Genomic DNA, 26,045 nt, shown 5'->3' with positions numbered 1-26,045 from the left:
TTTTTTTAATAGAAATATTATCAAACACTTTTTACTTGGAATGGGACCTACTTTGAACCTCAAATGAAATCGGCATTTTCATGTCACTGACTATGATAATTATCAGGCTCATGACACAGCTCTTACTTTGGCTTTATCAGCCTTTTGCTCAGTTGAACATAAGGGATTTTTTTTGTTTTTTGTTTTGCTTTTTGACTCACTTGTGTAAACAAAGTGAGTCTATGTTTTAACCCGGTGTTCGGTCGTCTGTGTGTGTGTGTGTGTGTGTGTGTGTCCGTGTGTCTGTGTGTCTGTGTGTCCGTGGTAAATTTTAACATTGACATTTTCTCTGCAAATACTTTGTCAGTTGACACCAAATTTGGCATAAAAATAGGAAAAATTCAGTTCTTTCCAGTCATCTTGTTTAAAACAATATTGCACCTCTGGGATGGGCACAAAAAAATTAAAAAAAGAAGCCTAATTATATGCAAACTGCATTTACTGTTATATTTATATTTTTTGTATTCTCTAAACTTGGCACTTTGACCTCTTATTCTGACACAACAACAAGAGGAGTCATTATTATCATTTTTTGTTCAAACAGGAACTTCTTTTGCTAAGCATGGAATTTTTATTTATTTTGCAAACGTTTGGTGCAGATAGTAAAAAATGGAAATTACTCTGTAATTAATGCTAGGGGACTTAATTTATCACAAGCGAGTCTTGAAGGCCTTGCCTCTCTTGTTTAATCATGATCTTTATTTGTTTACACGAGTTGGTTTGGTTGGTGTTTTTTGTTTTTTGTTTTTTATGAGTTTCAACATCAACGCAAACCTCATCCGCGCCATACAGAACCTCTACGAGAATGCCAGCAGTGCAGTTTACCTCAACGGGGACATTGGAGACTGGCTCCGAACCACAGTTGGAGTGAGACAAGGATGTTTGCTCTCGCCGACACTCTTCAATGTTTTCCTTGAAAGAATTATGACAGATGCACTTGAAGACCACCAAGGAACAGTCAGCATTGGTGGCAGAACAATCACAAACCTGCGTTTTGCTGATGATATAGACGGACTCGCAGGCTCAGAACAAGAACTGGAGAACCTGGTCAGGCAACTAGACAGATCCGCCACAGCTTACGGCATGGAAATCAGTGCAAACAAAACAAAACTGATGACAAACAATGACAATGGCATCCAAACTGACATCACTGCCAACAGAGAAAAGCTTGAAACCGTGAAGAATTTCAAATACCTTGGAGCAATAGTTTCAGATGAGGGGTCCAAGCCTGAAGTATTAGCCAGAATTGCAATGACAGCTGCAACACTAGCCAAGCTGAACACCATTTGGAAGGACAAGGCAGTCAAGCTCAGCTCAAAGATAAGACTCATGCGTTCCCTTATCTACTCAGTTCTCCTGTATGCTTGTGAAACATGGACCCTTACAGCAGAATTAGAGAAGAGGATTCAGGCCTCAGAAATGAGATGCTTCAGAAGACTGCTTGGCATCTCTTACAAAGACCACATAACCAATGAGGAAGTCAAAAACAGAATAAGGCAAGCCATTGGTCCCTATGAAGATCTTCTCACCACCATCAAGAGGCACAAATTAAAATGGTTCGGCCACGTAACAAGAGGAGAGGGGCTTGCCAAGACAGTGCTCCAGGGAACAGTCAGAGGATGAAGGAAGAGAGGAAGACAGAAGAAGAGATGGGAAGACAACATCACAGAATGGACAGGATTGAAGCTGAGCGAGGCGGTCAAATGTGCGAAAGACAGGGATGGATGGAGAGGACTGGTTGACAGGTCATCTGTAGCGCCCCAACGGCAACCGCCATGGGGCAGCTGATATGATGATATGATGAGTTTCAGTTTCAGTTTCAGTAGCTCAAGGAGGCGTCACTGCGTTCGGACAAAACCATATACGCTACACCACATCTGCCAAGCAGATGCCTGACCAGCAGCGTAACCCAACGCGCTTAGTCAGGCCTTGAGAAAATGTTTTTTTATGAGCGCGCATTTACTGACTTATGTTACATGGCTAGCTTCCAATAGAGAAATTTATTTTGAAGCCACAATCCCGCTTCCACTTAATGTTTACCAAATGATGACTGATGAGTGATGGAGTCAGTCCGTCTCCCATCGGACTGACGGATGAGTAGGCACTCCAGGGACACTGAGGCTTATCTGTCGGTGTGTGTCCTCGTATGGGAGAAGAGGCCGATTCTGGATGCGCAGCACTTCCCGCAGGTGTTGCAAGGGAAAACGTCTCCAGAAGTTGAGCCCTGCTTCCTTCGCTCACGCTTCTCCTTAATGGCCAGCGTTCTCGTTTTCAAACGTCTTTATGCCCCTCAGTAGAGCACAGCATCCTCCAGCGAGAACGGTCAAGGGCATCGGTTTCCCAGGAAGCGATGTCTATGTCACAGGCTTTGAGGTTTGTCTTCAAGGTGTCCTTGAAGCGCTTGCAGGGTCTTCCAAGTTCGCGGTGGCCTTCCTTCAGCTGGCCATACAAAAGCATCTTCGGGATCCTGCTGTCTGTCATGCGGACAACGTGTCCTGTCCAGCGTAGCTGGCACTGGATCAGCAGGCTTTCCCCGGATGCTGGCAGGCCACTCCTCTCTAGGACCTGGAGGTTGGAGACACTGTCTTCCCACTTTATGCCAAGGATCTTTCGTAGGCATCTCTGGTGAAATTTGACTGCTCAAGTTGTTGAATATGACGGCGATACGTCGTCCATGATTCACAGCAGCCTGGTACAACAAGGTGGTCAGCACAACTGACAGCACTGTAGGTTTTGATTTTGGTGCTGAGCCTGATGCCTTTGTTGTTCCACAGCCTGTTGTTGAGTCTGCCAAAGGCGGAGCTGGCCTTGGCGATGCGCAGCGTCACTTCTGCATCAAGGGCTCCGTTGCTGCACAGGGTGCTGCCCAGGTAGCAAAACTTGTCGACTGACTTGATCTCTGTGTCATCAATCTTGATTGCAGGTGGGGGTGGGGGGAGGCACTGGCGTTCTGTGAGCTAGCTGGTTGGTACATGGACTCGGTCTTGCTGAGGCTGATGGTGAGTACAAAGCGCCTGCAGGAGGTTGAGAACCTGTCCATAATGAGCTGCATGGCCTCATGGGTGTGTGCAGCAAGCGCGCAGTCATCAGCGAAGAGGAACTCTTTCAACAGTGCCTCAAACACCCTGGACCTGGCGTCAAGTCGCCGCACTGAAGTTGAAAAGTTTGCCATCTGTACGAAACTGAATGTAGATGCCCCGGTCACAGTCTTGGAAGGCGTCAATCAGCTTGGCAGAGAAGAGAATGGAAAACAGTGTGGGTGTCAGACGCAGCCCTGCTTCACCCCATTTACCACAGGGAATGGACCCGACATGTCAGTATTTTCCCAATCAGCTGGATTAGGCTCTCTGGGCAGCCGAACTCTAGGAGGATCTTCCACAGACCACGGTGGTTCACCGTGTCGAAGGCCTTAGTCAGGTCTACAAAGACCATGTGGAGCTCCTTGTTCTGCTCACGGCATTTCTCATGCATCTGGCGTACGGCAAACATCATGTCACATGTTCCCCTGCCTGGGCGGAAGCCGCACTGTGCTTCAGGGATGACTGTGTTGGAGACATGGTTAACCAGTCTGTTCAGTATGATGCAGTTGAAGATCTTGCAGGCGATGCAGAAGAGAGAGATTCCACGGTGGTTATCGCAGGATGTTTTGTCTCCCTTCTGTTTGTAAATGTGGACAATTGAAACATCCTTGAAATCCTGGGGGACCTCCCCTCTCTCCCAGATAGACTGGAACAGGGCGGTCAGCTTGTCTGTCAGCACCTCGCCTCCATACTTGTAGATGTCGGCCTGGATTCCATCTGCTCCTGGTGCTTTTCCTGACGTTGTCAGCTTCAGGGCTTCCAGGTCTCGGCCTTGGTGGGAGGGGCAGCTAGCGAGTCATTGACTGGTAGCTGTGGGAGGGCTGCAGTTACCTCGTCAGATACGGACGAGTCCCTGTTGAGGAGGGTTTTGAAGTACTCTGCCCAGCGGGCAAGGATGTCTTTCTTGTCTGTCAGGAGGGTGGTCTGGTCCAAGGCTCGGACAGGGGTTGATCCTGTGACTCTCGGCCCATACACAGCTCGGAGACCATCATGGAAGGTCTTCGTGTTGTGAGCATCAGCAGCGGACTGAAGCTCTTCGGACTTTCTCTCCCACCAGGTGTTCTTCATCTCACGCAGCCTCTTCTGTACGAGTTGCTTGGTTTGCAAGTACTGGTTCTTCTTCCTCTGGCAATCTTTATCGGAAATGTGATCCTGATGCCGTATATGCAGTGTGTTCAGGAGCTTGGAGATTCCAGAGTCGTTCTCGCCAAACCAGTCTTTGTGGCTTCTCTGTACAAAGCCGATTGTGTCAGCAGCTGCTGTGTACACAGCATCTCTAAAGGTATTCCATACCTCTTCTACATCAGTCGATGCAGGAATTTCTTGGAGAGTTGCTTGGATTAGCTGCTGCAGCACGTCCTTGGTGATAGGGAGGTGGTGGATTTTCAGTTTCCTAGGGGGTATCTGCCTGGCTGGTTGGAGCTTGCGTGCAAGTCTGATGTTCATCTTACTGCGTTCCAGGCGATGGTCCGACCAACAGACTGCTCCTCTCATGCAGCGTGTAATGGAAACATCACCTCTGTCCCTCTGCCGGACAATCACATAGTCCAGCATGTGCCATTGCTTGGAGCGGGGGTGCATCCATGTGTTCTTGTACTTGTCCGCTTGTTGGAAGAGGGTGTTGGTGATGGTCAGTCCATGCTGCGCGCAGAGCGAGAGCAAAAGCAGTCCGCTGGAGTTGCACTTGCCAGTGCCGTGCTGTCCTAGGACTTTTGGCCACGAGGAGAAGTCCATGCCGACGCGGGCATTGAAATCCCATAGGATGATCAGCCTGTCCTTTCTGTCTACCGCTGAAATGGTGCGGCTGAGCTCCTCGTAGAAAGCTTCTTTGATGTCATCAGGGTTGGTCATCGTCGGGGCATAGCAGCTGATGACTGTGGAGAAGCGATCCTCGGACAGCTTCAGACACAGGTTCATCAGCCTATCGTTTATCCCACGTGAAAGGCTGTCAAGCTGTCGTGCAAGTTTGGTTTGTATGGCAAAGCCCACGCCTGAGGTTCTTGGGGTGCCATCTGGCTTCCCAATGCAGTAGAAAGTGTAGCCCCCTCCAACTTCCTCCAGCTGGGTTTCACCAGCAAACCTGGTTTCCCTCAGGGCTGCTATGTCCACCTGGTAGCGATCAAGCATTCTAGCAATGAGCGCTGTGCGCCTTTCTGGTCTGTCATCTCTGTCTAAAAGGGTGCGAACATTGCAGGCACCCAGAGTCAGGGTATGACTCCTGGTTCTTTTCTTCTGTTGTTTTCGACCACTAGTGTTGGATGTCCAAGTAGGTGCGGTTTCCTACTAGGTACTAGACGAGGCAGGCTTTGTTTAGGGATCCTTTTATCTCCCCTTCCCCATGTGGGGAGAGCAGTGCTGTCCCTAAAAAGGGCTGCTCTGACGCTGTGCGAGGATACGGGTGCCGCATCTGCCCCAGTCTACGGCGGACGACCATCACCCCACAGCCGCCTGCGTGCAGAGTCGTGACTAGGAACTGCCAGCAGCATCCCCTGCATGTCCCCGTTTCCACTTCTCCATCGCCGAAGGGCTTGGGAAAGCTGGGTGTCGAAGGGCTAGCTCGTCGTTCCGACATTAGTCTGGTTGCCTGACCAGCACAGGTGACTTTGTTTTTCAGTGAAGAGGAGTTGTGCAGTCCCTTCCCCACTCTCTCGCCTGCCGACGCTCAGAGTCCCACAGGTGCAGATATTGCCACGTTGAGAACGGCCTCGGCAGGTGCAGGTTTTTTCTTCGGAGTTCCGTCTCCTAGGAGGACTTCCGGTCAAAGATAAGAGCTCCCCCTGCCCTTTTGTCATCCTCTTCCGCCTTCACAGCCGTTGGAAAAGGTTTCCTCCTCCGCCTGGTCCGTTGTTGGGAGAATTCACATGCGGCAGGGAGCACTGGGTTACATGGTACCAGAAGCAAGGGCTATGCCCCTGACCTGATCAAATGTTTACCAAATATACATACATATTTAACATTGTTGAGTGTTCCTGCAGTGACGATGCGATTGAGCAGATTGTTCCACAAGTTCCAGTAACGACTGTCAGTATTTTTTAAAAGAATAATAATAAAAATAAGTAAATAAACAAGCGTTAGGTGTGTGCGACTGAATATTGTTTATTTAGTAATTATTCAGTTGTGAAGTCGACATTAATTCATGTCTTTTATGTATACATATCGAAAGACTGTGATTTTCTACTATCGTTCGTGTGTTTTACACCACAAATTAAGGATTATATCTGTGGAGAAAATAAATCAATTAAAAAATACATTCTGGAGGAGCTATATTATAGGGGACGCACGTTTCCTTCCATCTCCACTTATGGAGGTCATCCTTATTGAGCTTCAGGCGTCACCCCTGTGACTCCGGCAATGAAATCAGGGCAACGGATCATTCTTGTCAAAGACGGTCCGAGTCAGCGCACACGATGACATTTGTTCAACGACCTTGTACTCTTAGGTCGTAAATGTCCCAGAGGGAAGTTACTCTTGTCAATGCATGATGATTAATTAAACATACTCTTCCGGCTTCTTTGAGTGGGCTGTCTAGTGGCTCATGAGTCAGTGTAAGAAAAGATCAGTGTACCGGACTGTGCCAAGTCTGAAAACGAGCAAAACAGAGCTGTAAAATGTGAGTGTGGGTGAGCAACGCCGATCAAAGCAGGTGATTTGCATTTCTGAAAGTGAAACTGACCTGCCCAGAAATCACTGTCTGTTCTTCTTCTTCTTCTTCTGCGTTCGTGGGCTGCAACTCCCACGTTCACTCGTATGCACACGAGTGGGCTTTTACGTGTATGACCGTTTTGACCCCGCCATATAGGCAGCCATACTCCGCTTTCGGGGGTGTGCATGCTGGGTATGTTCTTGTTTCCATAACCCACCGAACGCTGACATGGATTACAGGATCTTTAACGTGCGTATTTGATCTTCTGCTTGCATATACACACGAAGGGGGTTCAGGCACTAGCAGGTCTGCACACATGTTGACCTGGGAGATCGTAAAAATCTCCACCCTTTACCCACCAGGCGCCGTCACCGTGATTCGAACCCGGGACCCTCAGATTGAAAGTCCAACGCTTTAACCACTCGGCTATTGCGCCCGTCACTGTCTGTTCAAATGAAACTGCTCAAATTAAAATAAGTGAATAAATAACATAACATTAAAAGTGGGGGGAAAAAAAAGCACGCACACACACTGACGCCCTCTCAAACACATGAGCTACGCGGGCAGATGAAAAAGTCTGGCTTCCGTAAAAAAAAAAGAAAAAAAAAAGGGGACGTCCAAAATACTGTTCGCGCGTGTTTATGTACCTGTTCTTTTATGCTACATTTACACAGTAAACTCACGGTGTCAAAGGCCTTAGTGAGGTCGACATAGGTGGAGAACAGATCATCAGAGACTTTTTGTTTGCTGATGACTGTGCCCTCAACGCTGGATCTGAAGCTGACATGCAACTCAGCGTCGACAAGTTTGCCACTGCCAGCAGGAACTTCGGCCTTACCATCAGCACGCGGAAAACTGAAGTTCTCCATCAGCCAGCCCCAGGGAAACCCTACGTTGAGCCCAACATCACAGTCAACGGTCAGAGACTCAGTGCGGTGGAGCGGTTCACATACCTTGGCAGCACACTGTCACGAAATGCGACCATCGACGATGAAGTGAATGTCAGGATTGCAAGAGCAAGTGCAACTTTTGGTAGACTCAGTGCAAATGTCTGGAACAGAAGAGGCATTAGTCTTGAGACCAAGCTAAAGGCCTATAGAGCAGTAGTTCTCCCCACACTACTGTACGGCTGCGAAACTTGGACAGTGTACCAACGACATGCCAAGAAGCTGAACCACTTCCACACAACATGCCTCAGGAAGCTACTGAACATCAAGTGGCAAGACAGGACCCCAGACACAGAGGTGCTCGCAAAAGCCACCCTTCCCAGCATCTTCACCATCCTGATGCAGTCCCAGCTTCGCTGGGCTGGACACGTGGCGCGCATGCCAGACCATCGGCTGCCCAAAAGGCTCTTCTATGGCGAGCTGCAACAAGGGAAGAGATCACACGGAGGTCAGAAGAAGCGCTTCAGAGATACTCTGAAAGTCTCTTTGAAAGCATTTGATATCAACCCTGACTCCTGGGAGGAATCTGCAGTGGACCGTAACAAATGGCGCGCTGCTGTGCACAAAGGCGCCAAGTTGTGCGAGGCCAACAGGACTGCTGCAGCTGTTCAGAAGAGGCAGGCCAGAAAGTCACGGGCAAACAAGCTCCCTGACAGTGATATGCCTGTCTTTGTCTGCCCCAACTGTCAGCGAACATTTCGTGCGCAGATTGGACTATTCAGCCATCTGCGCACTCACAGATAGACTCATGAGCATCCTTCCCCCCACCCCACCACCACCCTCCCCCCATCCCCCATCTGGATGACAACGATGGTCATCATCGATCTCGATGGACACACCACCACCACACAGTAAAGAATTGCTTCAATGTCGTGTATACCACACATAGTTCTTGTGCAGTCTGATTATGACTGGTCTGGGGAAATACAGTCTTTCAGAAGTGAAAATATGTTGTGTACGACTACATATAATCTTTGCATCAAAAATAAAAAGGCGAAACTAAAACCGAAACACCAGTATTTCTGAACACATTGTGCACAACTGAATAACAGACCCGTTATGAAAACTCGGTCTTCGGTTATTCTAAGTGTTCATTTGTTCGCCTTGTGAATGTGGACCACATTTATATCACTCCTTTTTCTTCCTCCTACTCCATGACCTTTACGCTGACTCCACTCAGTTCTGACTGTATGTATTGTTCATTGCTCACTGCAGTTCTTCATCACTCGTCACTGCGGCAGTGTGTGTGTGTGTGTGTGTGTGTGTGTGTGTGTGTGTGTGTGTGTGTCAGTGTGTGTGTGTGTGTGTGTGTGTGTGTGTGTGTGAGTGTGTATGTGTGTGTGTGTGTGTGTGTGTGTGTGTGTGTGTGTGTGTCCCTCTCTCGCTCGCATCTCGGCCGACGGTCTCTCGCTAAATCACCCATTCTCCAACTCTCTTTCGCGCCGTGTGTGTGTGTGTGTGTGTTTGTGTCTGTGTGTGTCTGTGTGTGTGTGTGATTATAGACAGAAAAACCCTCCCCCCTCCCTTCCTCACCTATTCATTCATTCCACCAATGCCCCTCACCCCCCTCCGTTAACCAATCAATTAACCTTACTTGAATGGAAAAAATACAACAAAAAACCAACAGAGCTCCTAATTAAGGTTTGTTCAGTTTGAACGCGCTCTCTCTCTCTCGTGAGAGAGAGAGAAAGAGAGAGAGTGTGTGTGTGTGTGTTTGCGCGCGCGCTCCAGTGTGTGTGTGTGTGTGTGTGTGTGTGTGTGTGTGTGTCTAATTGTGTGCCTCTGTGTGTCACGTGTGTGTGTGTGTGTGTGTGTGTGTGCGTGCGTGCGCGCGCGCGCGCGTGTGTGTGTGTGTGTGCTTACGTGCGTGCTCAGTTGCATGTGTGTGTTGATTATGTGTGCGTGTGCGCTTGCTTTTGTTCACTGAATAATTTTTACTTGCAATCTTAGTTCTTCATCGACGAGCAGAGCAGTTATGTTTTGTAAATTGGACCGTATTTATTTCACTTTGTTTTGCCCATCGTTTCCTTCGGGATCTTGATCAACTCCATCCTCTAGTCAGTCAGTCGTCTGTCGCCTGCAGCACGTGTCACACCCTTCCATTGGTAATGACCCCCCGCTCCCCGCCCCTCCACTCCGCTGTCTTGGACTCACAACACCCGCTTTATTTCAGCGTGGCTTTCTTTGCTCTTTGGTGTGTTGGCCCACTGGTAACGCACCCGTCTAGGAAGCGAGATAATCTGAATGAACTGGTTCGAATCCCACAGTCGCGAGTATTTTCTCCTCCTCCACTAGACCTTGAGTGGTGGTCTGGACGTTATAGTCATTCGGAAGAGACGATAGACCGAGGTCCCGCGTGCAGCATGCACTAAGCGCAAGTACGGTAAAAGAACCTCGGTAACTAAAAATGACGGTTACCCATCGGAGAATTCTGTAGAAAAATCCACTTCGATAGAAAAACAAACAGAATTGCAGGCAGGCAAAATACAACAACAACAACAACAACAACAACAACAAAAGAATGGGTGGTGCTCTCATTGTAGCAGTCCGAATTTCACACAGATAATCTGTTGTGACAAAAAGAGTAATACTAGTACAATGTAAAAGGGTAGGTAGGCCTAACTGCGAACAGCTTTAATTGCGAACTGTTCGTGTACCGCCCCACTTTGAAGCGTTCTCACATACACACATTAAATTTTCACAATTTAACGTCTGCTTCGATCTCGTTCTGATACCTTAATGAATATCCATTTCCAAGAACCAGTCAAACATCAGCTTTTTTTTCCGGCGCTTTCCGCGCTCTTTCTTCTCTTTGTGCATCACTGCCAATTAAAAAGTTCACAAATGTGCTCTTAAAATCCTAAAATCAAGGGGAGTAAGTTGTAGAATTTGAACTTTGACGTAGTTAGAAATAACTGATTTTACTGGATATGATGAATGAATTGTGCGTTACCAATGCTGGGAGAAATTAAGAAAGTATGTTGGTGGCAGATCAGAACGTCAGTTTTGACAGTAATCTCCAAACGTCACGTTTGCAAGTAGACCAAAGGATATTTTGACTTGAGTCTATTTGCGAACGATGCTGCACAGTTACTGAACGCTCTCAAAAGGGCGTGTTTGTGTGTGGCGTGGGGTGTGTGTGTTTAAATGTGTGTTTGTACATACGTGATCAAAACCAGTGATACAACAGCTTGGTGCAATGTTCCATTAACATGTCATGTCTAATGAGTTCAAGACCTGCTTTTGTTGTAATTGTCCACATTTTCACAAACCTATCGTTCGCAATTAGACTTGTCTGTTCGCATTTACCTTCAGGCACCCCTGCTGTCTAAACTGTTGAAAAAAAAAAAAAAAAAAAAAAAAAAAAACTTCGAAAAGAAGAAGCAGACGAACGTTTCCCGGTGCAAACAATAAAAGATTGGAGAAAGCCTTCAAAAACAGAAGAGCTATATTTGACGATCGTACAATCTGTAATCTGTACAATACACACGTTGAGCTGGTCGCTTCGACTGGATCATTCGCAATTAGGCCTCCCTACCCTACCCTACCCTTCCCTACCCTACCCTACCCTACAATACAATACATTACAATGCAATACATCTGACGCCATGGCAAAATTGTTGGACGTCTGATCCATAGTTCACCAGTGATGAAGGGGGTGGAAGCCCTGTCGGCTTCAGCACGGTGTTGTGTCCTTGAGAAAGGCGCCTTACTCCGATTTTTCTCACTCCGTCACTGACCCAGATGTGAATGGGTACCTGACGGGTTGGGGAAGGTTAAAACGGTGGAGGGAGAGAACTGACCCCCGCCTTCCTATGCCAAGCCCAAGACATAGTGGCTATGAACTCGCTGCCTGCTTTCCTATGCCAAGCCCAAGACATAGTGGCTATGAACTCACTGCCTGCCTTCCTATACCAAGCCCAAGACATAGTGGCTATGAACTCACTGCCTGCCTTCCTATGCCAAGCCCAAGACATAGTGGCTATGAACTCACTGCCTGCCTTTTCGGCCGCAAAAGGCTATAGTGACGTGATTCTCCGTGTTGAGAAGAGGCAGACTTTCATGCAGAGAAATCTGTGGTGACGAACGTCACGACGTGCAGACAAATTCATGTTCGCCTCGCTACATCTGCTAAGCAGATGCCTGACAAGCAGTGTAACCCAACGCGCTTCGTCAAACCTTGAGGGGGAAATCAGTTCAATATTGTCCGAATCAACCGCTATGGTCCTGCGGCCAGCATCACTAACGGACATACGACGGAGAGAATGTAGCTTCGAGCCCCATCACAAGTAACCTTCATTAACTTTCATCTTTGTCGAGGTTTTTGGCTTGTGGCCAAATCCAGTCATGAAAATTATGAAATCATTCCTCAGTCTACAGATCAGTTATGAAATCATTCCTCAGTCTACAGATCAGTCATGAAGTCATTCCCCACAACCTTCAACAGGTTAGTCATGAAATCATTCTTCCGGCTACAGTTCAGTTATGAAATCATACTTCGGGCTACATGTCAGTTATGAAATCATTCCTCAAAACCTTCCACGGGTAAGTTATGAAACCATATTTTAGGCTACAGGTGATTTATCAAAATACAATTCAAACTACAGGTGATTTATGAAACCACACTACAAACTATAGGTCAGTAATGAAACACTACAAACTATAGGTCAGTAATGAAACCACGATTCAAACTACAGTCCAGTTATGAAACCACACTACAAACTACAGGTCACTTATGAAACCACACTACAAACTATAGGACAGTTATGAAACCACACTTTAAACTATAGGACAGTTATGAAACCACACTTCAAACTACAGTCCAGTTATGAAACCACACTACAAACTATAGGACAGTTATGAAACCACACTTCAAACTATAGGACAGTTATGAAACCACACTACAAACTATAGGACAGTTATGAAACCACACTTCAAACTACAGTCCAGTTATGAAATTACACTACAAACTACAAGTCACTTATGAAACCACACTACAAACTATAGGACAGTTATGAAACCACACTACAAACTATAGGACAGTTATGAAACCACACTACAAACTGTAGGACAGTTATGAAACCACACTACAAACTATAGGACAGTTATGAAACCACACTTTAAACTATAGGACAGTTATGAAACCACACTTCAAACTACAGTCCAGTTATGAAATTACACTACAAACTATAGGACAGTTATGAAACCACACTACAAACTATAGGACAGTTATGAAACCACACTACAAACTATAGGACAGTTATGAAACCACACTACAAACTATAGGACAGTTATGAAACCACACTACAAACTATAGGACAGATATGAAACCACACTACAAACTATAGGACAGATATGAAACCACACTACAAACTATAGGACAGTTATGAAACCACACTACAAACTATAGGACAGTTATGAAACCACACTTCAAACTATAGGACAGTTATGAAACCACACTTCAAACTATAGGACAGTTATGAAATTACACTACAAACTACAAGTCACTTATGAAACCACACTACAAACTATAGGACAGTTATGAAACCACACTTTAAACTATAGGACAGTTATGAAACCACACTTCAAACTACAGTTCAGTTATGAAACCACACTACAAACTATAGGACAGTTATGAAACCACACTTCAAACTATAGGACAGTTATGAAACCACACTTCAAACTACAGTCCAGTTATGAAATTACACTACAAACTACAGGTCACTTATGAAACCACACTACAAACTATAGGACAGTTATGAAACCACACTACAAACTATAGGACAGTTATGAAACCACACTACAAACTATAGGACAGTTATGAAACCACACTACAAACTGTAGGACAGTTATGAAATTACACTACAAACTACAAGTCACTTATGAAACTACACTACAAACTATAGGACAGTTATGAAACCACACTACAAACTATAGGAGAGAGAGAGAGAGAGAGAGATCTAAGAATTATGAAAATCTCCAGGTAAGAGACAGAAATCTTCATTTCTCAAGGACACACACGCACGCATACAGACACACATATACACGCGCACACGCACACACACACACATGATTTCAAGATGTAGGCTGATAAAATCTGTGAATGGAGAAAGTGTGCCATGAGACATCCGCTGTACTTCAGTCTTTTGTCTTGTTTTAACTTAAAACACAGGTTTGTATTTGACATTGTACTTAGTCTTTTGTCTTGTTTTAACTTAAAACACAGGTTTGTATTTGACATTGTACTTAGTCTTTTGTCTTGTTTTAACTTAACACAGGTTTGTATTTGACATTGTACTCAGTCTTTTGTCTGGTTTTAACTTAAAACAGGTTTGTATTTAACATTGTACTTAGTCTTTTGTCTTGTTTTCACTTAAAACAGGTTTGTATTTGACATTGTACTTAGTCTTTTGTCTTGTTTTAACTTAAAACAGGTTTGTATTTAACATTGTACTTAGTCTTTTGTCTTGTTTTAACTTAAAACACAGGTTTGTATTTAACATTGTACATAGTCTTTTGTCCTGTTTTAACTTAAAACACAGGTTTGTATTTGACATTGTACTTAGTCTTTTGTCTTGTTTTAACTTAAAACACAGGTTTGTATTTGACATTGTACTTAGTCTTTTGTCTTGTTTTAACTTAAAACACAGGTTTGTATTTGACATTGTACTTAGTCTTTTGTCTTGTTTTAACTTAAAACAGGTTTGTATTTAACATTGTACTTCAGTCCTTTGTCTTGTTTTAACTTAAAACACAGGTTTGTATTTGACATTGTACTTAGTCTTTTGTCTTGTTTTAACTTAAAACACAGGTTTGTATTTGACATTGTACTCAGTCTTTTGTCTTGTTTTAACTTAAAACACAGGTTTGTATTTGACATTGTACTTAGTCTTTTGTCTTGTTTTAACTTAAAACACAGGTTTGTATTTGACATTGTACTCAGTCTTTTGTCTTGTTTTAACTTAAAACACAGGTTTGTATTTGACATTGTACTCAGTCTTTTGTCTTGTTTTAACTTAAAACAGGTTTGTATTTGACATTGTACTTAGTCTTTTGTCTTGTTTTAACTTAAAACAGGTTTGTATTTGACATTGTACTTAGTCTTTTGTCTTGTTTTAACTTAAAACAGGTTTGTATTTGACATTGTACTTAGTCTTTTGTCTTGTTTTAACTTAAAACACAGGTTTGTATTTGACATTGTACTCAGTCTTTTGTCTTGTTTTAACTTAAAACAGGTTTGTATTTGACATTGTACTTAGTCTTTTGTCTTGTTTTAACTTAAAACAGGTTTGTATTTGACATTGTACTTAGTCTTTTGTCTTGTTTTAACTTAAAACAGGTTTGTATTTGACATTGTACTTAGTCTTTTGTCTTGTTTTAACTTAAAACACAGGTTTGTTTTTGACATTGTACTTCAGTCTTTTGTCTTGTTTTAACTTAAAACACAGGTTTGTATTTGACATTGTACTCAGTCCTTTGTCTTGTTTTAACTTAAAACACAGGTTTGTATTTGACATTGTGCTTCAGTCTTTTGTCTTGTTTTAACTTAAAACAGGTTTGTATTTAACATTGTACTTAGTCTTTTGTCTTGTTTTAACTTAAAACAGGTTTGTATTTGACATTGTACTTAGTCTTTTGTCTTGTTTTAACTTAAAACAGGTTTGTATTTAACATTGTACTTAGTCTTTTGTCTTGTTTTAACTTAAAACAGGTTTGTATTTAACATTGTACTTAGTCTTTTGTCTTGTTTTAACTTAAAACACAGGTTTGTATTTAACATTGTACTTAGTCTTTTGTCTTGTTTTAACTTAAAACACAGGTTTGTATTTAACATTGTACATAGTCTTTTGTCCTGTTTTAACTTAAAACACAGGTTTGTATTTGACATTGTACTTAGTCTTTTGTCTTGTTTTAACTTAAAACACAGGTTTGTATTTAACATTGTACTCAGCCTTTTGTCTTGTTTTAACTTAAAACACAGGTTTGTATTTAACATTGTACATAGTCTTTTGTCCTGTTTTAACTTAAAACACAGGTTTGTATTTAACATTGTACTCAGTCTTTTGTCCTGTTTTAACTTAAAACACAGGTTTGTATTTAACATTGTACTCAGTCTTTTGTCTTGTTTTAACTTAAAACACAGGTTTGTATTTGACATTGTACTTAGTCTTTTGTCTTGTTTTAACTTAAAACACAGGTTTGTATTTAACATTGTACTTAGTCTTTTGTCTTGTTTTAACTTAAAACAGGTTTGTATTTAACATTGTACTTAGTCTTTTGTCTTGTTTTAACTTAAAACAGGTTTGTATTTAACATTGTACTTAGTCTTTTGTCTTGTTTTAACTTAAAACACAGGTTTGTATTTAACATTGTACTTAGTCTTTTGTCTTGTTTTAACTTAAAACACAGGTTTGTATTTAACATTGTACTCAGTCTTTTGTCTTGTTTTAACTTAAAACACAGGTTTGTATTTGACATTGTATTACACAAGCCGTTACCGTTCAAAGGTTAAAAAAGAAAAAAAAGAAAAAAAAAAGAAAACATAAGAAATACCATATATGCCTTTCTTGTGAATGACCAAAGATGTTGGTTTTGTTCTAGATATCAACGGAAAGCAAGCTGAATCCAGCTAAGTGGAATCAGGACTGGTGCCCATTACAAGTTTGTATGAGACATCAAACAATGGCTGATGTAATCAATGAATTCGGTTCAACTGAACAGCACAACGTCACAGACCTCATCTTCAACAACACCCAGACTTCAGAGACCTCCAAGTGCGTGGTCCTCAGGTTTGAAGGCTTCACTCCCTGGGACAACCCGGACAGCCTGGTCAGCCCTTACAGTGAGGACCTCGTGCGCCGTATCCGGAACACCGTCATTCTGCCGCTCTTTCTGATTGGTGGGCCTGCCAACGTCATCAACATGGCGGTGTTCTACAGGCAGGGGCTGAAGGAACGGATCAACGTGTGTCTCTTCTCGCTGTCCCTGTGTGACTTCCTCTACCTGCTCTGCAACGTCATTGTTCACGGGGAACAGATCCACCTGCAGTTCACCACCAAAGAAAGGTACCACCCCACTCTCGCCCTTCCTCCCAACTTCGACTACAAAATCAAACCGAGCGTCTAGTCCTTCGGATGAGACGATAAACCGAAATCTCGTGTGCAACACGCACTTGACGCACAGAAAAAGAATCCATGGTAACATGAGTGTTGTCTGGCAACATCTTATAGAAGAAATCCGCTGTAATAGGTACACAAATATATGTGTATGCACTCAAGGCCTGACGAAGCGCGTTGGGTTATGCGGACATCTGCCTGGTAGATTATTGGTGTGGTCTATAAGGATTCTTTCGAATTCAATGACGCCTCTTTGAGAAACTGAAAGTGAAAGGTAACAGCTGATGAACACGATCACTATCTAGGTCATGACATGATTTCGTTTTCTTTTTTTCAGTCCAGATATCTTTGACCGGATTCTGTCTGACTAGATGGGTTCGGCTTTCCAGTTTTAAGAAATTGATGAAGAGTGCAGTAGGGGGTCGGGGAACAGACCAGAAGAGAAGACTGCTGAGCCAAGAGAACTGACTGTGTCCACTGAGTCATGATGGTGTGGTGTTGTCTGGGGACTAAGGCTGGGATGTGTAGAACCGTGGACCGTGTGTGTGTGTGTGTGTGTGTGTGTGTGTGTGTGTGTGTGTGTGTGTGCCATCAGTCATACCCATACACACGTACAGTGTGTGCGTGTCAGTGTCATCAGTCATATCCATACACACATGTACAGTGTGTGTGTGTGTGTGTGTGTGCCATCAGTCATACCCACACACACGTACAGTGTGTGCGTGTCAGTGTCATCAGTCATATCCATACACACATGTACAGTGTGCGTGTCAGTGTCATCAGTCATACCCATACACACATGTACAGTGTGCGTGTCAGTGTCATCAGTCATACCCATACACACATGTACAGTGTGCGTGTCAGTGTCATCAGTCATACCCATACACACATGTACAGTGTGCGTGTCAGTGTCATCAGTCATACCCATACACACATGTACAGTGTATGTCAGTGTCATCAGTCATACCCATACACACATGTACAGCGTGCGTGTCAGTGTCACCACTCATACACACATGTACAGTGTATGTCTGTGTCAGTGTTATCAGTCATACTCCCCGCCCCCCCCCCCCCCCCCCACCCCCCATACACACACGCACAGGGTGGAGAAAGAGACAACAAGACAACACATGACAAAGTCTTTATCAATGAGAACTGTAGACAGGCAAGTATAAGCTGTTTATTTTAATCCAGCCCTCGCGTTGCCGAAGGACACATCATATGTAGAAAAGAGCACCACACCGAGAAGACACGGAGAATGCATACAGAAATGGAATCGTTTCCATCCCATGCAGTCCCACAGCTTCAAGTTTTGTTGTACAGACAATCATCAACGTGTTACCTGTAAACGAAGTGCAAGACATTCATTGACAATGAAAGGTGTCTGCACAGAATGAAGTGCAAGACATAGAATGACGATGAAAGGTGTGTGCACAGAATGAAGTGCAAGACATTCATTGACAATGAAAGGTGTCTGCACAGAATGAAGTGCAAGACATAGAATGACGATGAAAGGTGTCTGCACGGAATGAAGTGTAAGACATAGAATGACGATGAAAGTTGTCTGCACAGAATGAAGTGCAAGACATAGAATGATGATGAAAGGTGTCTGCACAGAATGAAGTGCAAGACATAGAATGATGCTGAAAGGTGTCTGCACAGAATGAAGTGCAAGACATAGAATGATGATGAAAGGTGTCTGCACAGAATGAAGTGCAAGACATAGAATGACGATGAAAGGTGTCTGCACAGAATGAAGTGCAAGACATAGAATGATGCTGAAAGGTGTCTGCACAGAATGAAGTGCAAGACATAGAATGATGATGAAAGTTGTCTGCACAGAATGAAGTGCAAGACATAGAATGATGCTGAAAGGTGTCTGCACAGAATGAAGTGCAAGACATAGAATAACGATAAATGTTGTCTGCACAGAATGAAGTGCAAGACATAGAATGATGCTGAAAGGTGTCTGCACAGAATGAAGTGCAAGACATAGAATGATGCTGAAAGGTCTCTGCACAGAATGAAGTACAAGACATAGAATGACGATAAATGTTGTCTGCACAGAATGAAGTGCAAGACATAGAATGATGCTGAAAGGTGTCTGCACAGAATGAAGTGCAAGACATAGAATGATGCTGAAAGGTGTCTGCACAGAATGAAGTGCAAGACATAGAATGATGATGAAAGGTGTCTGCACAGAATGAAGTGCAAGACATAGAATGACGATGAAAGGTGTCTGCACAGAATGAAGTGCAAGACATAGAATGATGCTGAAAGGTGTCTGCACAGAATGAAGTGCAAGACAGAATGATGATGAAAGGTGTCTGCACAGAATGAAGTGCAAGACATAGAATGATGATGAAAGGTGTCTGCACAGAATGAAGTGCAAGACATAGAATGACGATGAAAGGTGTCTGCACAGAATGAAGTGCAAGACATAGAATGATGCTGAAAGGTGTCTGCACAGAATGAAGTGCAAGACATAGAATAATGATGAAAGGTGTCTGCACAGAATGAAATGTAAGACATAGAATGATGATGAAAGGTGTCTGCACAGAATGAAATGTAAGACAGAATGACGATGAAAGGTGTCTGCACAGAATGAAGTGCAAGACATAGAATGATGCTGAAAGGTGTCTGCACAGAATGAAGTGCAAGACATAGAATGATGCTGAAAGGTGTCTGCACAGAATGAAGTGCAAGACATAGAATGATGCTGAAAGGTGTCTGCACAGAATGAAGTGCAAGACATAGAATAATGATGAAAGGTGTCTGCACAGAATGAAATGCAAGACATAGAATGACGATGAAAGGTGTCTGCACAGAACGAAGTGCAAGACATAGAATGACGATAAATGTTGTCTGCACAGAATGAAGTGCAAGATATAGAATGACGATGAAAGGTGTCTGCACAGAATGAAGTGCAAGACATAGAATGACGATGAAAGTTGTCTGCACAGAATGAAGTGCAAGACATAGAATGACGATGAAAGTTGTCTGCACAGACAAGTGGCGCTGAAATACTTACCACTTTGTGTATCATTACAGCCTGATTGCTCTCCAATCTCAGATTCAATGAAGAAAATTTATTGATTCATAATCAAAAGGGGTTAATGAGCTATTTTTACCGCATGTTCATACAGTCTGGTGAAAGGTTTTAAAGTATATTCACTGGCCAAATCTTACAATGTAGACTGAATGTGTGAGCACTTGGTAGCTGCAAAACAGTACACATTGAAAAATAACATCTCTGAAACCAGTGTGGTTCTCTCAGGTACGGTCCTGTCATCCGAGTCCTGGCTGACCACAACCTGCTGGGGTTTTACGGCTTCACCTGGGTGTCTGAGTTCATCTCTGCCATGATCGCCAGTGAGAGATGTTTCTGTATCCTGCAGCCTCTCCGCTCCCAGACAGTGCTGTCCACCTCCACCACCACCGTCATCATCACCACCACCGGTGTCGTCATCCTGGCCCTGTACTCCATCGTGGTGACGCGGTTCCGCTCCATATGTTACCATGACCCCGTGTCCGGAAATGACCTCTGGACCGTCATCCCCAGCGACTTCTACTTCCGGTACCAGCAGCTGGTGGACGCTCTGGACGGCTTTGTCTTCGGCTTGGGCATTCCCGTGGTGACGATGGTGGTGGTGATGGTGACAACGGTGGTGACGATGGTCAAACTCCGTCAGGCAGCAGCATGGCGGTCTGGCACCTCGTCCAGTGGCAGTGTGTCTGCACGAGAGGTGGCACTGACTGTCATGTTGGTCTACAACTCCATCTTCTTCGTCATTTGCGTCTTTCCTGTGGCACTGTTCAGGTGAGTGCGGGGTACTGCGTGTACTAACCTCGCCACCATTGTCGATGCCGTCCTCACATTGATTGGTGTGTAGCGCGCCCGTCCTTGGTCGGAGACCAAACTGTAAGCGCTTTACCAACACAGAGTCATTTACACAACACTGAGGCAACAGGCTGCCGACTGAGAGCTTCCTTTTGACGATCATCATTTGTTTCCTGTGTCATTCAGGCAAGCTTCAGTTACGCGCGAGTGAGCGAGCACGCACACACACACACACACACACACACACACACACACACACACACACACACACACACACTTATTAGAGTAGGTCCTTTTGATTAATGTAGACCGTAGACAGAAAAAAGTTACTCCGAATTGGTACTTGTGTTGAGTCATATTTGTTGTGTGTGGTTTGTCATTGTATTCCATTGGAAGCTGTCCGCGTGTGCCCCATGCATGTGCCTCTCATTGGTGTTAGTCCTACCCGCGAAAGCGGAGTATGGCTGCCTACACGGCGGGGTAAAAGCGGTCATACACGTAAAAGCCCACTCGTATACATACGAGTGAACGTGGCAGCTGCAGCCCAGAACGATGAAGAAGAAGGAGGTGTTTGTCTTGGATCATTCAGCCCAACATTTTATGCAGCCAGACTCAGAACTGAACTGTCAGACTTGCTTCTTGAAGTTTTGCATTCTGACAAATTGAATTTCTCAATCATGAACGCTGGTTGACGTTCCTGGGGTGCTGGAGGGCGGAGGTGGGGTGGGATCAAAATAGTATCTGACCACTTCACAATCATTTGTCAAGTTTGGACAGCATGTATTAAAAAAAAAAATCCTTTTGATAGTTAAGTATTGTTTCATAACATTAGATCCACTGTTTCAGTCAGATATCGTTTCAACAACTGATGGAGTTGTTGAAGCATTGCTTGCTAACCGTGCAGTCCAGCCCCCATTGAAACTTGCTCTGTCCAATCATTTGCCGCCACGTGGCTGACCGTCCACATGGAGGTGTGGGTATTCATATCAGTGTGACGTGTTTAGCGATGATGCTCAGAGGTGTTGGGATTCATATCAGCGTGACGTCAGTGTTTAGTGTGGATGCCCAGAGGTATATGTGTCCATACCAGTCTGACTTGCTTAGATGTTCAGAAGTGTAGGTATTGATACCAGTGTGACGTGTTTAGTGTAGATCCTCAAAGTTGTGGCTGCTCATTCCAGTGTGACGTGTTTAGTGTAGCTAACCAGGTGTAGGTATTAATACCAGTGTGACGTGTTTAGTGTAGCCGACCAGGTGTAGGTATTAATACCAGTGTGACGTGTTTAGTGTAGCTGACCAGGTGTAGGTATTAATACCAGTGTGACGTGTTTAGTGTAGCTGACCAGGTGTAGGTATTAATACCAGTGTGACGTGTTTAGTGTAGCTGACCAGGTGTAGGTATTAATACCAGTGTGACGTGTTTAGTGTAGCCGACCAGGTGTAGGTATTAATACCAGTGTGACGTGTTTAGTGTAGCCGACCAGGTGTAGGTATTAATACCAGTGTGACGTATTTAGTGTAGCTGGCCAGGTGTAGGTATTAATACCAGAGTGACGTGTTTAGTGTAGCTGACCAGGTGTAGGTATTAATACCAGTGTGACGTGTTTAGTGTAGCCGACCAGGTGTAGGTATTAATACCAGTGTGACGTATTTAGTGTAGCTGACCAGGTGTAGGTATTAATACCAGAGTGACGTGTTTAGTGTAGCTGACCAGGTGTAGGTATTAATACCAGTGTGACGTGTTTAGTGTAGCCGACCAGGTGTAGGTATTAATACCAGTGTGACGTGTTTAGTGTAGCCGACCAGGTGTAGGTATTAATACCAGTGTGACGTGTTTAGTGTAGCCGACCAGGTGTAGGTATTAACACCAGAGTGACGTGTTTAGTGTAGCCGACCAGGTGTAGGTATTAATACCAGTGTGACGTGTTTAGTGTAGCTGACCAGGTGTAGGTATTAATACCAGTGTGACGTGTTTAGTGTAGCCGACCAGGTGTAGGTATTAATACCAGTGTGACGTGTTTAGTGTAGCCGACCAGGTGTAGGTATTAATACCAGAGTGACGTGTTTAGTGTAGCCGACCAGGTGTAGGTATTAATACCAGTGTGACGTGTTTAGTGTAGCCGACCAGGTGTAGGTATTAATACCAGTGTGACGTATTTAGTGTAGCCGACCAGGTGTAGGTATTAATACCAGTGTGACGTATTTAGTGTAGCTGACCAGGTGTAGGTATTAATACCAGTGTGACGTGTTTAGTGTAGCCGACCAGGTGTAGGTATTAATACCAGTGTGACGTATTTAGTGTAGCTGACCAGGTGTAGGTATTAATACCAGAGTGATGTGTTTAGTGTAGCTGACCAGGTGTAGGTATTAATACCAGAGTGACGTGTTTAGTGTAGCTGACCAGGTGTAGGTATTAATACCAGTGTGACGTGTTTAGTGTAGCTGACCAGGTGTAGGTATTAATACCAGAGTGACGTGTTTAGTGTAGCTGACCAGGTGTAGGTATTAATACCAGTGTGACGTGTTTAGTGTAGCTGACCAGGTGTAGGTATTAATACCAGTGTGACGTGTTTAGTGTAGCCGACCAGGTGTAGGTATTAATACCAGTGTGACGTGTTTAGTGTAGCTGACCAGGTGTAGGTATTAATACCAGTGTGACGTGTTTAGTGTAGCTGACCAGGTGTAGGTATTAATACCAGTGTGACGTGTTTAGTGTAGCTGACCAGGTGTAGGTATTAATACCAGTGTGACGTGTTTAGTGTAGCTGACCAGGTGTAGGTATTAATACCAGTGTGACGTGTACAGTGCAGGTGTTCAGACAGAGATGTGAGTGTTCATACCTGTTTAATGTTGCCGTTCAGACAAACGTGTGAAGCTGTTTAATGTTGCCGTTCAGACAAACGTGTGAAGCTGTTTAACGTTGCCGTTCAGACAAACGTGTGAAGCTGTTTAATGTTGCCGTTCAGACAAACGTGTGAAGCTGTTTAATGTTGCCGTTCAGACAAACGTGTGAAGCTGTTTAACGTTGCCGTTCAGACAAACGTGTGAAGCTGTTTAACGTTGCCGTTCAGACAAACGTGTGAAGCTGTTTAATGTTGCCGTTCAGACAAACGTGTGAAGCTGTTTAATGTTGCCGTTCAGACAAACGTGTGAAGCTGTTTAATGTTGCCGTTCAGACAAACGTGTGAAGCTGTTTAATGTTGCCGTTCAGACAAACGTGTGAAGCTGTTTAATGTTGCCGTTCAGACAAACGTGTGAAGCTGTTTAACGTTGCCGTTCAGACAAACGTGTGAAGCTGTTTAATGTTGCGGCGTTCAGACAAACGTGTCCTCGTGTCCACAGAGTGGTGTGGCTCTTCATACCAGAGATGAACGCCGGGCGCAGTCAGCACAACATGTTCTTCACCTTTCTCTCCTCAGCCGACATCATGTCCTACATCAACGCCACCTTCAACATCGCCGTCTATTACACCATGGGTTCCCGCTACAGACAGACCTTCTGGCAGCTACTGGGCAGGGGCAACAGGAGTCAGACCCCTGCCAGTGCTAACAACGCTAAACAGACCTGACTGAACTCTATACTTTAAAATAACACCGTGCCAATCAGAATGTCGGGAACACTTGAAGTTACAAGTCGCAGCTGAGAAATCAAACGTACTGACAATAACACAGTCGTTTATACTCTTTCTTTGTCAAATGATTATTGATTTTTCTCTATTTCACTCAGATTTTCTGCACAAATAAACGTACTGAGAATAAGACGGTCGTTGCAAACTCTTCCTCTGTCAAATGATTTTTTTCGTTTTTGTTTTGTTGTATATATGTTTTCTTTTTCACTCGGATTTTCTATACAGAGACACATACTGACGATAACATAGTCGTTCCAAGCTTTTTCTTTGTCGAAGGATTGTTGATTTTAAAAAAAGAAAAAAATTTATGTTCTCTTTTTCACTCAGATTTTCTATACAAACAAACACACTAACAACAATACGGTTGTTGCAAGCTCTTTCTTTGCCAAATGATTGTTTTTTACTTTTTTTAAATATTTTTTTAGCATGTTCTCTTTTGCGCTCAAATTTTCAATGCAAAGTCATGATGGTCGTTCCAGGAATCAGTCTCTAAGAGCAGCACATCCACAGTGGTTACGTCATGGATGAAGCCTGTGTGTTTGGAGACAAATCAGGAACAGAACATGACGAAAGACAAGTTGCACTGTTGGAAGAAAAGCACAACTCGGACAGTCACATCTCTTCTCTCAAGCGGAAAAAAGTTCAATACTTCACATCCAGAATCGGCGATCAGGGTTCACATCCCAGGCTGACTTATGTTGTTATGGTGTGGTGTGGTGTGGTGTGTGGTGTGGTATGGTGTGTTACGGTGTGGTGTGGTGTGGTGTGGTGTGGTGTGCTGTGTTACTTTACAACAGATTTTCAAGTCAAGCTGTGCTGTGGTGTCATTTTACAACAGATTTTCAAGGTAAGCTGTGCTGTGCTGTGCTGTGCTGTGTCACTTTACAACATATTTTCAAGTCAAGCTGGGCTGTTCCTCCAGGCGAAGGCTCGTCACCATCGTTCTCACGCAGTCAGAAATTTATCGTCTCCTGCAAGGGAGGTGGGGGTGGGGGCTGTACCCGCATCGGGTGGAGCTAGAACCATGAAACACAGACACTTCTGGCTCCATTATCTGGCCATTGCGACACCCTGAAAACAGCAATAATAGCAGCACACACACACACACACACACACACACACACACACGCATGCACACACACACACATGCACACACGCACGAACACACACACACACTACCGACACCACCATTCAGAACAACGGATGGAACTGCAAGACCTCACAACAAAGAGCTTCTCCACTATTTATTTTCCTGAGCGCCCTCGGCAATGCTCGGTCTTTGTGTACAACAGAGTTCGCTGAAGTGACAGAACTCTGCACGTGCTGGTTGGCTCAACTCCGGCGACATAGAAAGAGGTCCATTAGAGATGAGATTTCCTTAAATTTACGGAAATCAGTAAATCAAAGAGCCCAAGGAGTCGATCCTGAGATTCGTGTAAACCCGTTGAAAAAAATCAAGGAAAAACCTCTATGTATATGTGATAGGCTCGTTTTCAGTCGATCAGATTCGCACGTCGATCCGCATTCCCAAACGTTTTGGACTCTTATATGATTCCGGCAAAATGCGGCGAATTGTAAGCTTGAGAAAAACTGCCACTCAATGCCTTACTTTTCGCCATCTTGCGAACATGTATTTGCATCTGATTTAAATACACTCCAAAACGGAAAAGCTCCTCAGTCCGTATACTGTTTACAGACGTTGTAGTAAAGAGGCTTTGAGTAGAGAGTGACTTGACAGAACGCTTTATTCG

General features: G+C 44.1%; 1 protein-coding gene across 1 annotated transcript; it reads left to right on the top strand.

The window, feature by feature from the left end:
- The first annotated feature begins 789 nt into the window (after nt 1-789).
- On the top strand, nt 790-24,550 carry LOC143295106 (uncharacterized). Its single transcript, XM_076606669.1, has 4 exons — nt 790-906; nt 16,311-16,774; nt 20,103-20,645; nt 24,009-24,550. Exons 1-4 carry the CDS (start codon nt 790-792, stop codon nt 24,232-24,234), a joined length of 1,350 nt encoding a protein of 449 aa, XP_076462784.1. The 3' UTR covers nt 24,235-24,550.
- The last annotated feature ends 1,495 nt before the right edge of the window (nt 24,551-26,045 follow it).

The sequence above is a fragment of the Babylonia areolata genome, chromosome 20, assembly GCF_041734735.1.
Source record: "Babylonia areolata isolate BAREFJ2019XMU chromosome 20, ASM4173473v1, whole genome shotgun sequence".
Taxonomy (NCBI): Eukaryota; Metazoa; Mollusca; class Gastropoda; order Neogastropoda; family Buccinidae; genus Babylonia; species Babylonia areolata.
The sequence above is the reverse complement of the archived record's forward strand: the minus strand, read 5'-3'. Positions and strand labels throughout refer to the sequence as shown.